This window comes from Triticum aestivum, chromosome 5D (genome assembly GCF_018294505.1).
Source record: "Triticum aestivum cultivar Chinese Spring chromosome 5D, IWGSC CS RefSeq v2.1, whole genome shotgun sequence".
Lineage (NCBI taxonomy): Eukaryota > Viridiplantae > Streptophyta > Magnoliopsida > Poales > Poaceae > Triticum > Triticum aestivum.
In genome coordinates, this window is record NC_057808.1 from 515,474,111 (window position 1) to 515,490,052 (window position 15,942).

The 15,942-nt window shown below is 43.0% G+C and overlaps 1 protein-coding gene and 1 non-coding gene across 2 annotated transcripts; one reads left to right on the forward strand and one right to left on the reverse strand.

The window, feature by feature from the left end:
- Nucleotides 1–11,352: 11,352 nt before the first annotated feature.
- LOC123123365 (nudix hydrolase 16, mitochondrial) lies at nt 11,353–15,449 on the forward strand. Its single transcript, XM_044543859.1, has 4 exons — nt 11,353–11,674; nt 12,912–13,023; nt 13,645–13,728; nt 14,832–15,449. The coding sequence occupies exons 1-4, from the start codon at nt 11,604–11,606 to the stop codon at nt 15,102–15,104; spliced, it is 540 nt and encodes a 179-aa protein (XP_044399794.1). The 5' UTR covers nt 11,353–11,603; the 3' UTR covers nt 15,105–15,449.
- A 189-nt stretch (nt 15,450–15,638) lies between these two features.
- Nucleotides 15,639–15,725, reverse strand: TRNAM-CAU (transfer RNA methionine (anticodon CAU)). Its single transcript is given in 2 exon segments — nt 15,639–15,674; nt 15,688–15,725. It is a non-coding gene; the product is annotated as a tRNA-Met (tRNA).
- Nucleotides 15,726–15,942: the final 217 nt, after the last annotated feature.

Genomic DNA, 15,942 nt, shown 5'->3' on the forward strand with positions numbered 1-15,942 from the left:
AATTATTTAATGAACTCCCACTCAGATAGACATCCCTCTAGTCATCTAAGTGATTCATGATCCGAATCGACTAGGCCGTGTCCGATTATCACGTGAGACGGACTAGTCATCAATGGTGAACATCTCCATGTTGATCGTATCTACTATACGACTCATGTTCGACCTTTCGGTCTCTCGTGTTCCGAGGCCATGTCTGTACGTGCCAGGCTCGTCAAGTCAACCTAAGTGTTTTGCATGTGTAAATCTGGCTTACACCCGTTGTATTCGAACGTTAGAATCTATCACACCCGATCACCACGTGGTGCTTCGAAAGAACGAACCTTCGCAACGGTGTACAGTTAGAGGGAACACTTTCTTGAAATTTTAGTGAGGGATCATCGTATTTATGCTACCGTCATTCTAAGCAAATAAGATGTAAACATGACAAACATCACATGCAAATCATAAAGTGACATGATATGGCCAATATCATCTTGCGCCTTTGATCTCCATCTTCGAGGCGCGGCATGATCACCTTCGTCACCGGCATGACACCATGATCTCCATCATCATGATCTCCATCATCATGTCTTCATGAAGTTGTCTCGCCAACTATTACTTCTACTACTATGGCTAACGGTTAGCAATAAAGTAAAGTAATTACATGGCGTCTTCAATGACACGCAGGTCATACAATAAATTAAGACAACTCCTATGGCTCCTGCCGGTTGTCATACTCATCGACATGCAAGTCGTGATTCCTATTACAAGAACATGATCAATCTCATAAATCACATATATCATTCATCACATCCTTTTGGCCATATCACATCACATAGCATACCCTGCAAAAACAAGTTAGACGTCCTCTAATTGTTGTTTGCATGTTTTACATGGCTGCTATGGGTTTCTAGCAAGAACGTTTCTTACCTACGCAAAAGCCACAACAGTGATATGCCAATTGCTATTTACCCTTCATAAGGACCCTTTTCATCGAATCCGATCCGACTAAAGTGGGAGAGACAGACACCCGCTAGCCACCTTATGCATCAAGTGCATGTCAGTCGGTGGAACCTGTCTGACGTAAGTGTACGTGTAAGGTCGGTCCGGGCCGCTTCATCCCACAATGCCGCCGAATCAAGATAAGACTAGTAACAGTAAGCAAATTGAACAAATCATCGCCCACAACTACTTTGTGTTTTACTCGTGCATAGAATCTACGCATAGACCTAGCTCATGATGCCACTGTTGGGGAACGTAGCAATAATTCAAAATTTTCCTACGTGTCACCAAGATCAATCTAGGAGATACTAGCAACGAGAGAGAGGGAGTGCATCTTCATACCCTTGAAGATCGCTTAGCGGAAGCGTTGCAAGAACGCGGTTGGTGGAGTCGTACACGCAGCGATTCAGATCACGGTCGATTCCGATCTAAGTGCCGAACAACGGCGCCTCCGTGTTCAACACACGTACAGCCCGGGGACATCTCCTCCTTCTTGATCCAGCAAGGGAAGAGGAGAAGTTGAGGGAGAACTCCGACAACACGACGGCGTGGTGGTGACGGAGCTCGTGGTTCTCCGGCAGGGCTTCGCCAAGCGCTACGGAGGAGGAGGTGTTGGAGAGGGGGGAGGACTGCGCCAGGGGAAGGGGTCGGCTGCCCTCCCACCCCCCCACTATATATAGGGGCAAGGGAGAGGGGCCGTCCCCCTTAGATGCATCTAGAGGGGGGCGGCAGCCAAGGGGGGAAGACTTGCCCCCCAAGCTAGGTGGGGCGCCCCCTCTAGGGTTTCCCCCATCCCTAGGCGCATGGGCCCTAGGGGGGAGTTGGCGCCCAGCCCACCTAGGGGCTGGTTCCGCTCCATATTCAGCCCATAGGGCCCTCCGGGGCAAGTGGACCCCCGGAACCCCTCCGGTGGTCCCAGTACAATACCGGTAACCCCCTGAACACTTCCGGTGACCAAATAAGGACTTCCCATATATAAATCTTCATCTTCGGACCATTCCGAAACTCCTCGTGACGTCCGGGATCTCATCCGGGACTCCGAAAAAGCTTCGGTAACCACAGACTATTTCCCATAACAACTCTAGCGTCACCGAACCTTAAGTATGTAGACCCTACGGGTTCGGGAACCATGCAGACATGACCGAGACATCTCTCCGGCCAATAACCAACAGCGGGATCGGGATACCCATGTTGGCTCCCATATGTTCCACGATGATCTCATCGGATGAACCACGATGTCGAGAATTCAATCAATCCCGTATGCAATTCCCTTTGTCTATCGGTATGTTACTTGCCCGAGATTCGATCGTCGGTATCCCCATACCTCGTTCAATCTCGTTACCGGCAAGTCTCTTTACTCATTCCGTAACACATGATCCCGTGGCTAACTCCTTAGTTACACTGAGCTCGTTATGATGATGCATTACTGAGTGGGCCCAGAGATACCTCTCCGTCATACGGAGTGACAAATCCCAGTCTCGATTCGTGCCAACCCAACAGATACTTTCGGAGATACCTGTAGTGCACCTTTATAACCACCCAGTTACGTTGTGACGTTTGGCACACCCAAAGCATTCCTATGGTATCCGGGAGTTGCACAATCTCATGGTCCAAGGAAATGATACTTGACATTAGAAAAGCTTTAGCAAACGAACTACACGATCTTGTGCTACGCTTAAGATTGGGTCTTGTCCATCACATCATTCTCCTAATGATGTGATCCCGTTATCAACGACATCCAATGTCCATGGTCAGGAAACCATGACCATCTATTGATCAACGAGCTAGTCAGCTAGAGGCTTACTAGGGACATATTACGATCTATGTATTCACACATGTATTACGGTTTCCGGTTAATACAATTATAGTATGAACAATAGACAATTATCATGAACACGGAAATATAATAATAACCACTTTATTATTGCCTCTAGGGCATATTTCCAACACACTTATATCTTTGTGGAGTAGTTTGTCGATCAGTCTCATGCTTCACTTGTATTATTTTGAGAGTTGATAATAGTGATGACAATTTGCACAAGCTATGAAATTGGTCCCAATGTGATGGATATTCAAGAAGGATATAATAAAAACTTTCATATAGATCATTGGATATGATAAGTTTGATTCCTTGCAATAGTTTTGTGATATGGATAATAATATGTGAGTCATGTTGGTGAGTGATTGTGCTTTAGTCGGAATATTGGTGTTAAGGTTTGTGATTCCCAATGCAAGCACATAAAGTTAATAGTTATGCAACGAAGTTATATCCTACTTATGGTGCATTATTCATTGTTAGTTATGTTTAATGCGTGTTTATGACAGTCGCTTCTCAATCTATTTGCTAGCCTTCATTTGTACTAAGCGGGAATGCTGCTTGTGCATCCAAATCCTAAAAACCCAAAGTTGTGCCATATGAGTCCACCATACCTACCTATATGCGGTATTTACATGCCGTTCCAAGTAAATTTTCTTGTGCGAACTCTAATTTTCAAAATGAATTCCTGTTTTGTGTGCCCGTACCGCTCATGAAGCGATAGGGCGTGGCCAATATTTTCCATGCTAGGTATTTTATTCTCACAATGAGTGAGTTTTTATTCACTTGTCATTGCATGTGAGTGTGGTAGGTAATAGGGATGCCCAGTCCCGAAATGAAAAAATACTATTGCACGAGAGTGTGGCAGGTAATAGGGATGCCCAGTCCCGAAATGAAAAAATACTATGATAATAAATTCCTTGGAAAGTGTTGGTATGGAAGGCACCCGTGGATACGGCTAGCCATGGATTGTGTAAGAATGGTGGAAAGGAAATAAACTTTACTTTCTGTGTGGGAACCGCCTATGATTTATCTAGCATGCAAGATATTGGGAATTCTCGGTCGTTTTTGTTGACAGGAAAAGCATGCCTCTCAAAATAATTTTATCTCTCAATTTAAGCATTGAGCTCTGACACCTCTACAAATCTCTGCTTCCCTCTGTGAAGGGCCTATCTATTTACTTTTATGCAATTTTTATTTTAATTTTGAGTCTCCATCTTCTCTTATAAAGCACCAACTATGGAACACTATTGTCATACTTGTGCATTGGATGTAGCTAATATTTTAGTATGTTTCATGAAGGAATCAATGATTGAGCATAATGGGCTAGGGATAACCATTTTGAACGTTAATATTTTGAAAGACATGGTATGCTTGAGTATTGAATTATAGACTATTGCTTTGAATCATTCAAGTCCAAATGTCCATGCTACAAAAGAAAACAGTGTATGATGAATATGATAGGTAGCATTCTGCATCAAAAATTCCGTTGCTACTTTATCATGATTAGTTTTATGAGAAAGATTTGCTGTTATGATGCTAGGAAAAGTGATTGAAATTATCATTGATCAAACTTATGCACTATGCTACCATTCACACTTAATAAATTATTTCTTTTATCATTTACCTACTTGGGGACGAGTACGAATTAAGCTTGGGGATGCTGATACATCTCCAAAATATCTATAATTTATGAAGTATTCATGCCATGTTTACAACAATTCTATATGGTTTTGGTATGATTTGAATGGAACAAACCTGGACTGACGTTGTTTTCAGCAGAACTACCATGGTGTTGTTTTTTGTGCGGAAATAAAAGTTCTCCAAATGCAGCGAAACTTTTTGATGTTTTTGGTACAAAAGAGGCACTAGAAGCTTCGTGGGAGGACCAGAAGGTGGAGAAGGTGGCCACTAGGCACCAGGGCGCGCCCACCCCCTCTGGCACGCACTGGTGGGTAGTGGGCCCCTCGAAGCCCAAATAATCCTATAAATACAGAAAGCCCTAGAAATAACCCTAGATCAGAAGTCCCGTCGCCGCAAGCCTCTGTAGCCACGAAAAACCAATATGGACCCTATTCCGACACCCTACCGGATGAGGAAATCATCACCAGAGGCCATCTTCATCATCTCGGCAGCCACCATGATGAGGAGGGAGTAGTCCACCCTCGGGGCTGAGGGTTTGTACTAGTAGCTATGTGTTTGATCTCTCTCTCTCTCGTGTTCTTGATTTGGCATGATCTTGATGTATCGCGAGCTTTGCTAATATAGTTGGATCATATGGTGTTTTCCCCTCTCTATCTTGTTGTGATGAATTGAGTTTTACCTTCGAGATTTCATTATTATCAGATTGATTATTTTTATGGATTTGAGAGCACTTGATGTATGTCTTGGCACTCAACTCGCGGATTCACGAAGTGACATTGGGGTAATCTATGCATAGGGGTTGATGCACGTATTTGTCCTTGTTTCTCCGGTAGAAATCTTGGGGCACTCTTTGAAGTTCTTTCTGTTGGATTGAGTATTATGAATCTGAAATTGTTTGATGCATATCGTATAATCAACTCACGGATACTCGTGGTGACAATGGAGTATCTAGGTGACATTAGAGTTGGTTGATGTGAATCATATAGTATTATTTTAGTACGAACCCTTGGCTTGTTTGTGACACTTATAGGAATAGCTCGATAGATCGATCGGAAAGGATAACTTTGAGGTGGTTTCGCACCCTACAAACAATTTCTATCTTATGTTTGATGACCCACGAATCAATTGTAGCTCTTTCTGATAAGTAAGAGTGTCGAACCCAACGAGGAGCAGAAGGAAATGACAAGTGGTTCCCAGCAAGGTAATATCCGCAAGTGCTGAAATTGTAAGTAACAGAGTAGTTTGATAGCAAGATAATTTGTAACGAGTAAGTAACGATAATAGTAGCAAAAGCGCAGCAAGGTAGCCCAATCCTTTTGAGGAAAAGGACAGGCCAAAACGGTCTCTTATAGTACGCAAAGCGTTCTTAGGGTACACGGGAACTTCATCTAGTCACTTTCATCATGTTGGTTCGATTCGTGTTCGCTACATTGATAATTTGATATGTGGGTGGACCGGTGCTTAGGTGTTGTTCTTACTTGAACAAACCTCCTACTTATGATTAACCCCCTCGCAAGCATCCGCAACTACGAGAAAAGTATTAAGAATAAATTCTAACCATAGCATTAAACTTTTGGATCCATTTGGTCCCTTACGGAATAGCGCATAAACTAGGGTTTAAGCTTCTATCGCTCTCGCAACCCATCATCTAATAGCTACTCCACAATGCATTCCCTTAGGCCCAAATATGGTGAAGTGTCATGTAGTCAACGTTCACATGACACCACTAAGGGAATCACAACATACATACTATCAAAATATCGAACACATATCAAGTTCACACGATTACTTGCAACATGATTTCTCCCGTGACCTCAAGAACAAAAGTAACTACTCACAAATGATAATCATTCTCAAGATCAGAGGGGTATTAAATAGCATATTGGATCTGAACATATAATCTTCCACCAAATAAACCATGTAGTAATCAACTACAAGATGTAATCAACACTACTAGTCACCCACAAGCACCAATTCATAGTTCTGGTACAAAGATTGAACACAAGAGATGAACTAGGCTTTGAGATGAGATGGTGTTGTTGAAGATGTTGATGGAGATTTCCCTCCCCAAGATGGGAGAGTTGTTGGTGATGATGGTGACGATGATTTCCCCCTCCGGGAGGGAAGTTGTTGGTGATGATGGGTGCTCCTTGGTGCGCCCAGGTGGGCTGCCCACCTGGTGGGCACCCTCTGATACTTATTGGCTCCAATATTCCTCATTTATTCCATAAAAATTCTCCGTAAAGTTTCAGCTTGTTTGTAGTTCTGCAGAATAGGTGACCTGACGTAGCTTTTCCAGGTACAGATTTCCAGCTGCCGGAATTCTCCCTCTGTGTGTACCTTGCATATTATGAGAGAGAAAGCATTAGAATTACTCCAAAAAACATTGTTATGCATAAAAACATCATAAATAACAGTAGGAAAACATGATGCAAAATGGACGTATCAATGTTCTCCGCTAATAGGAACTTGGGAGTGATTCTTTATCACATGTTGAGGGATGGTTATATGATCCAACTATGTTAGCATTGTTGAGGGATTACACTAGTGAAAGTATGAACCCCGGGCCTTGTTTTTAAGCATTGCAATACCGTTTGTGCTCCGTTTTATCACTTGCTACCTTACTGTTTTTATTTATTCAGATTATAAAAATATATTTCTACCATCCATACTACCCTTTTATCACCATCTCTTCGCCGAACTAGTGCACCTATACAATTTTCCATTGTATCGGGTGTGTTGGGGACACAAGAGATTTCTTGTATTTGATTGCAGGGTTGTTTGAGAGAGACCATCTTCATCCTACGCCTCCCACGGATTGATAAACCTTAGGTCATCCACTTGAGGGAAAATTGCTACTGTCCTACAAAACTCTGCGCTTGGAGGCCCAACACGAGTCTACAAGAATAAGTTGTGTAGTAGACATCATCGTCGTATCCCAAATGACCCCGACACAAGCCATGGTTCCATCATGCTCCAATTAGCAGGAAAAAACTGATCTCATCATGCTTCTGCTGCATCTCCGTCGGAAGTCGCGGCGATTGGGTTGGGACGGATGAAGACAAGTAACTGTCATCGTTCTAAAGTGTTTTTGATTTGGTACAATTTTGTAGGAATTTTTCTATTCATTCTCAAGAAAAACTCTTGGACCATGTAAACTGCATAAATAAATCAGTTTTTTTCACGTAGGATAGCATTGGTCTTTATTAAAAATAATGACATATATGCATTTTATTTTATTTTGACGGGAAAGGCCTTCATGGCTAGCTTTATTACTTCAAATCACGCTTACATCGTCTGCTAAAAAAACTAACAATAAAAGAGGGAGGGGAGTCCAACCACATAGACGGTGGATCATTCCCAACCCTTAAGGGCTAGCACATGAGCTACTTGATTTGATTCTCTAATACAATGCTCAATAGACACTTTCCCGAATTCCCCCAATAGACTTCGACATTCATCAAGAATAGGTCTTGCGATCATGGAGTGTCCAGTGTTGTGATTGAGGGCTTCAACAACAACTAGATTGTCCATCTAAATAGAAACAACATTGCACCCGATGGATATAGCGAGTTTCAGACCTTCAACGAGAGCGGCAGATTCAGCTGAGACATGTCTGCAACATGTCAGATTTTTGCTGTAGACGCCGCAACGAACATGCCCCCACCATCTCTGATAACTAGACCTATGTTGAACAAATACACATGATAACAATCCTAAAGTGGGGTATATGCCTCACATATTTGTCTTACCTTCGCGGCACAAAGTTGGGCTGAAGGATCAAATATGATAGCTACAGGGTTGGGTGTATAGGCGACTACCAAAGTTTACTTTTCACAATTCATACTAGAGGGAATTGCTGAATATAAGTTCTCTACAAATGCACCCAAGGTAAAACACCCTATATGATGAGCTTTAACCACAAGCATGTAACATACACAAAGAAAACTAAGCAAGGAAGTAATAGACAATTAAAAACTTAGCGAACGATATAACCATAAGTAATCCAGACGTAGATGTATCCTAAAGTTCACACCATTGGGATTCTAATTCCCATTTGAGAGGTGGAGTCCAAGAAATGTCATCACAACAATGTCTCACCTAGGTCTTAGAGAGACTGTGTCAAAGAATTCCCTAGCTCCTTCCACCAGCGGTTGTTCTTAGGGTTAACATCACAGCTTGGAATCTCCCCGGTGAATCCAAACCGCCTAGGTTTTCCCAGAAACTCAAGAGTAACTAATCGCATAAAACACTTGGTGTTTCAATATTGGTTTGATGAAACACATATCTACATTTCTTTCCTTTCAATAAATGGAATTTGGTTTCCTAGAAAGGGAGGAATGGAAATTTGGAGGTGGTCAACAATGGTGGAGCTTGAGATCTGGTCAACATCCACCCTTCGGAGAAGAACAAGGGTATTTATATGGCCCCACGAACACCTGCTTGTCACACCCAATTTCTACAAAACCCAGAATGTCTCAAACTTCTGGGTTCAGAACCTCATGGAAAGATTGAGATGGACCTAGAGGGGGAGGGGTGAATAAGGAAAACTACAAATTTTATTCCACATATTAGCAAGTTTTGGCTTTGAGGAATATAAAGTTTGATCCTAAATAATGCTAAGGTGAGATATACAACCTATATGATGCTTGCATGGCTAAGTAACCAAAGTAAACCACAAGTAATGAGCTAGGGTTAGTAACACCTAAGACACTGGAGACGAATATGTATCCCGATGTTCACTCCCTTTGAGTGGAGCTAATCACCATTGGAGAGGTGGGAGAAACCACGAAGGCTCCACCAACATCACGAAGGCTCACCTTCTTCAACTTGAGAAATCACCATGAAGACTATTCTCAACCACTAGTGATAGACCTTGAAGCAACCTCCAAACCTCTACAAACGATGAGGTAAATCACAAGTTAATTCCTCTCGAGGGACTCCTACCGCCTAGGAGTCTCCAACCTCCAAGAGTAAGAAATGCCCAATAAACTCAAAGGGGAAACCAAATTCCTTCAGTGCATATATAGATCAGGGGCTCCTCTCTCTTTTTCCTCAAAGGAATGGAATGATTTGATGGACGGATGCGGAGGTTATGGGGCTGTTGAGCTTTGAGAAAATGGAGTATGATAGAGAAAGAAACTTAGCTCGAAACTGGGAAAGGATAACCCCTTCTGGAAGAAGAGTGTGGGCCTTATATAGCACCACTCAAAATCTGCATGTCGCATATCATGTATCCTGGACTGTCGTCCTGGAACCATTGGAGAGACCTTCCGGGACATCCTAGTTTTCGGGGCCGACTCCGTGACATTGACTCCGGAGGGACCTTTCGGGACGCCCCCAGGTTCTGGGATTGACTCTGGGACATTGACTTCGGCTGGCACCAGACACGTACGATGTCAACCGGAGGAAGCGCAAGAGGGAGGGTACAACACTCGATGCCATTGGCAAGGAGGAAGGGGACAACTCTACTTGAGGCATCAATGATGATGGCCAGATTCCTACACGCGGCGAGCAGGGAGCCGGCTCCTCTGACTTGCAGGAGCAAAGGCATGGAAGCTACAGTGGTTCTCTGTGTAAAACAACGGAGGAAAGTCAGAGAGTAAAGCAAAGCATCGTAGACAAAATAATGTAGGCGCTTACTGTAGATAAGCATGTATTTGAATCACCATTCGTGCGTGCGTAGTGAAGCAGTGTCAAGGAACTATAGCTCCCTCTAACTTCCCTTGGCATCTTAGAGGATCTCGTTCCGGCGAGTAGGGGTCCCAACTTTTTTTGTTGGACCGACTGCTTATTTCTTTATGCTTTAATTGTAGTGTTGCAAACGCAATTATAACGTCAGGCCGATGATATGACATGTGCGTAAGACCTTTTCTTGTGGCCATTTGGGGCAGATAAAATCGGGCATGTACCTTCGGTCTAAAACAACCATAAAATGCATGACGTCTCATACAACAACCTTGCTAAAATCAGTCCATTGCATTTGACCCTGTTTACATATGACAAAACAAAACTCTAATTTACTAATGTGACCAATCATCGACAAAGCAGATAAATCCATATTTAAACTACACGGCATTCATGTCAACCAGAAAAAACACGCGAGACCAGTTATCTTTTCGGTCGGCATGAGTGATGTCAACTGTATAAGTACAAACTTGTCAACTTCTTTCCTCCAGAGAGGATGCGTGGCCATTAATTTTGTTAAGAAAGCATAAAGTAAATAGATAACTATGCAAAAGTTTGTAAGTAGTCGGGAAATTCCTAAAATTATGAACTTTGTGCACCTAGTTAACCTGACTCTGCCCCTACCCAACCTTTCGAAGCTTAGATCATTGCGGCCAACCCTTTTTTTTCATTCGATCCAACATGGTATTGGTTCCATTAGCAAGGGATAACAAAACAGGAAATAAAAACCTCGTCCGACCCTATTTGCATAACAACGAAAAGTAAACCCCTAATTTACTCACGTGCCCCGTCATTGACGGCAAATAGAGCACCCATACAACTGTACACCATTCTGCCGACCAAACCAAACCAAAATAAAACAAAACATGTGAGGCAAGTTAAACCTTGATCGACACATGCGACGTCGACTGTATAAGTAAGAGCTTTCCAACTTCTTTCCTTGCCGCCGCCAGATGATGAGCACCAAGACCCAGGCTAAAGCAACAAAAAAAAGGGTACAAGGTCAGAATAAAAACAATATAAAACCCAAATAATGCACCCAACTCCGGATAAAACAAACCAAAAGCTTTCCCTTTTGGAAAAGAAAAGGAGAAGAAACCCAAAACAATCTCAGCAGCCGGCCAAGAAGCCAGCACGACCCCCGTCGGCGTGCGCCCAACCCAAAACCAAAGCCGAGACGTCTCCCCCGAGCGGCCCAGAAAAAGAAGCGACCACCACGCCACAGTAAGAAAAAAAAAGGGGGGAAAAGGAAACCGGGGGGCGCCTCGCCCTCACGGCAAGGAAATTTCCCACCTCCACCAATCTCCCAATCTCCTCCCCGCACAAATCTCTCCGCCTCCCCCTCCCCCCACCCCCTCCCCTCCCCCGCCGCATTGCTCCCCGCGCACCGCCGGACCCCACTCGCCCCACAGGCCGGCGAGACGGCGCGCAGGAAGAGCGGGCGGGCGGCGGCGGCGGAGGCGGGCAGGGTAGCATGTGCGACCTCGTGGCCCGCACGGGTCGCCACCAGCAGCGGTATGAGGACGGCAGACGGCTCGTCGCCGGGTATGGATTGGGTCCGCCTTCCCTAATCGTTGCTCGTCCCGAATCCTGATGCTTTTAGTATCCTATATCCGATTAGATTGGGGGCGAGGGCTGCGCACGTGCGTTCATTGCCCTCCTGACCTAGATTCCTATCTCCCGTACGTGATGCTGGCATTGGTTTGATGTGTGTGGGCGTTTTGGACGCTGGAGTTTGCGCCGTCGCGGCGCGGCCTGCCATCCGGTGCTGGCGTGCTGCTTGTGGTCATGCGGTCTGCCATCCAGGGCTGGTTTGCTGCTTGTGTGAGCTCTGAATTTGTTTTTGTAAGCATGGTATATTAGTTGTAGTATATCCGATGATAGCGACAAATATTACCGTTTGTTTGTTTCGCTTGTGGATACATTTTGTTTGTGCCGCTGGTCACAGGTGGTTACAACACACAAACCATAATCCAGGTGTTTGCCCCTGATAGGTGCCCCTCTTTGAGTTTGCTCCTAGTTCAATGTTGATTTGGTAAGCTAGGGTGGACCTCTGATGTTGCTGATGGCAAGTTTTGACGACTTTACATTGCAATTTTCTGGTGAACATGTCTTCCAACTCAGTATGCGAAGTTTGTAATGAATAGCAGCAATAACTGGCATCTGAAATCTGAAGTTTTATGGTATGTCATGTGGGCATGTAAGCTTATATAGGAAATGACCCTCCTATAGTAAGAGAAATCAAAACACACCAAAGTCTCATTACATAGTATATATGGAAGAGACACTAACATAAACCAAAAATGCTTATTATTTTGCGGCAATAATACTTGGATGTAGACCGCGCTTAGACATTCCGACCATTGACCTCTTAAGGCTTAAGTTCTCTGTTTTATTCATTCATACAGTATGTATATTTCTGATGGTTGAGATGCAGGTCAGTAAACTGCATCTACAATGTTTGTTAGTTTCACAAAGCTGGCCAGAAAGCACCTTACATGAATATGGTTGAACTTCTATTGCCCATATAGCTCAAATAGCATTTTTTACTTGTACATGTGCAGCTGTGAGGTTGCTTAACTGTCACATAGTTTTCGCCTTAATACATAGCTGAACATTCGAATGAATATTTCCTTTGGCGATTCCTGTGATAAGTCATTGTTTCTCTTCAAGCATGATTTGATAAAAATCATTGTAAACTGTGGGGTCTAACATTCACATTTTGCTGCTTTTGCATAGTGGAGACTTTATATTTTTGTCTGAATAAGTTAATTGTTTCCAGGTGCATACCATTCAGGTATAGAGCTGATGAAACTTCTGGTGATGAACAGAAAAAAGTTGTTGAAGTTCTCATGATAAACTCCCAAAGCGGACCAGGTTTATTATTCCCCAAGGTACTTATTCTTGAATTATCATAACAAGTTGTTTTTGAACATTGTGCTGCGGGCAACAAAGATTGGTATCTTAGTTCCAATGTGTTCCTTTTCCTGGCATTTATATATTTATTATGTTACTCCTCTGAGACAAATTGAGATGAAGTTTGAATGAACTGGGATGCACGTGGGAATAGTGTGTTCGGTTGATGCATAAATCACCCCTACCTAAATTTTAGAGAGCCCAAGTTTGGCCAAGGGTTAAAGGGAATGACCAAATAGCCATGGTTGCGCAACAAAGTTATCAACCACCCAAACAAAGCCCAATAGTTTGGTGCTATCCAATTGGTTGAGGCTGATTGGGGCACAAACGAAACACACCACAACATTAACATACATGTGCTTGCTTGTTTGACCTTTTTGTCTTGTAATGAACTTCTCTGCAAGTTTATGTTATGTACTTTTATTGTTTCAGCTTGTTTACAGAAGGAAGTCCGATCAGAATACATATTCACCTAGTTTTCAGATAGCATATATAGTGTTGTTTTTTCCTTTAATTGTGTGTCATTGTATTGTAGTTTTTGGGAAAATGTTACATACTAGCATGTAGAGATTCTGTTATTTTACTGCTTCGTATCGCAGGGAGGATGGGAGAACGATGAAACAGTTGAACAAGCAGCTGCTCGAGAAGCTATAGAAGAAGCTGGAGTTCGAGGAGATATAGTGGTAAGATACTTGTAAAAGATGGTATTTTCAATTTTTCATGTCAGCCTTTTATTTTTGTTTTCTTATGTATTTTTATATATTTCATGTATGCTACAAGCTGAGACATATCTCCTTTTGACTAAATCATGACAGTGATTCTGTATATTTTTGACTTGCCAGTCAATATTCACTGCGAGATTTATCCATTTTGACATCATGCATATACATTTTTTGTCTGATTGTACTAAACTGCTGCTACTATAGAATAATCAGCTTACTCATGAGCTTTTGAGGTCATGCTTTTTTTATAATCTCCTCTGTAATGAGTCATTCTAGTTGGTGGCATCCAGTTGTGATATTAAGTTATTAACGCTAGTGATCTAACAGCTTTAGGACCTGAAAGCTATCTCGTACGAACAGTGGAATGGTTTATATGCTTCCCCTCAAAACCCATCAAATTTCATGTATATGGGAATTTTTCTTGGTTTGCGTTATACTAAACCACAGCATACCTGAGCTGAGGTTCACACTCGCATGATCTTATTAAGGGCATCTTCCTGCATTATTGTATACCGTACTCACAGACTATAGACTCTAGTAATATCCTAGATGCATGGGTTAATGCTGTGCCAGCAGCCCAGCATGTATGATGCCTTTGCAACCGCGGTACAGCTGAAAAATCACCGGCTGTTTGTTAATTAACATACTGGATGTGCAGCGTACAACTTTATTTATGTAACTAGTTTATAAAGAAATGCAAGCAGGGCATACTTTGTTAGTTCACACTTTAGTCGGTGGGGGGAGTCACTTCAGCTGCCACAACTTTGTACTAAGGCCAGCGTAAGCGGAGAATCTGAAGGTTGTAATTAACATTGACTGCAGCCTTCTAGCTCCTGTGACAAACTGACAGTTTCTACTTGTGCCATGCTGAATGTTTGTGTAGTGGAATATTCATAATGTCTTCACTGGAGATAATACTAAACCTGTTTCCATCTTCATGCGTGTTAGAATCATTCATGAACTGTCTACTGAAGGAGTACTTGTTTAGTTCACTTGGTATAGTAATCAGCATGCCTTCCCATTGTACTTGGGCTTATATATACAGTTTTTTTTTTCTGCATCAGCAATTTCTAGGCTTCTACGATTTCAAGAGCAAGACGCATCAGGACGCGTGCTGCCCCGAGGGCATGTGCAGAGCGGCAGTGTTTGCGCTGCACGTGAAGGAGGAGCTGGCCTCATGGCCCGAGCAGAGCACCCGCCGGAGGACCTGGCTGACGGTCCCCGAAGCCACGTCGCAATGTCGGTACCAGTGGATGCAAGAGGCCTTGCTGACGGGCTTCTCCGAGTGGCATGACAACTGGAGCAAAGGCGGCAGTGCAGCTGGCGACCCAATCTAAACGCAAGAAGGCGTCGTCGTCTGTCGTCTCTCACTTTCCTTTGCCTTCTCTATTCTCGTCTCTAGGCCCCAACCTTGCACGCAAATTGCAATAATACAGTGTGGTGCTTTTACTTGATGATGCCTAGTAGGTCATTGACCCTTGGTTCCTGGGATTGAAGTCTTAGCGTAGTGGTATATCTCATCGAAGACGAGAATTATCACAAATTTTAAGTGTCTGATTCTCGCGGTGTCATATTATTTCTCAAAATTCAGCTTGATTTTGATTTCTTGCTCCCGATTCTGGGGATGCCTACCGCAATGTATTTTACCAGACCTGAAATCGAGAAGTGTACTTGTTGACTCAGAGCGGCCGGTGCCTCTGGTTACCAAATTACAACTGTATTTTAAGAAGTAAAACGATTTAGCTGGAAGTATATAACACACTGGCCTCATGAAGTGATGAGTAGTCTTATCTTCTCGAGAAGAGTAAATTTAATTCTAAATAGAGAATGAAACAAGAAAAAAAACATCGATACGGCGAATTGAAAAAATGTGGGGTGAGAGAGGCTCGAACTCTCGACCTCAGGATCACTCGCTTTAGCTATGAGACCTACGCGCTAGCCAACTGCGCCACCACCCCTTCGGTGTTGTACATGATATTTCAAACTTATTATTGCATGTCCAATGTATAGGCTATTTCAATTTAAACTAGCATCTACTAGTTTTTTAATCAATATGATTCGTATTGGATCAAGATATCATACATGATACAGCGATATAATAGCCTAACTGAACATAAAAATGAACCTGAACATAGAGGAGATATAACCGAGTCGGAAGACAATGGGGTGTACATA

Coding starts and splice junctions, on each gene's coding strand:
- LOC123123365 (XM_044543859.1), top strand. CDS start 11,604: ATGTGCGACCTCGTGGCCCGCACGGGTCGCCACCAGCAGCGGTATGAG. Junction 11,675..12,911: donor GGCAGACGGCTCGTCGCCGG/GTATGGATTGGG, acceptor AATTGTTTCCAG/GTGCATACCATTCAGGTATA. Junction 13,729..14,831: donor GAGTTCGAGGAGATATAGTG/GTAAGATACTTG, acceptor TTTCTGCATCAG/CAATTTCTAGGCTTCTACGA.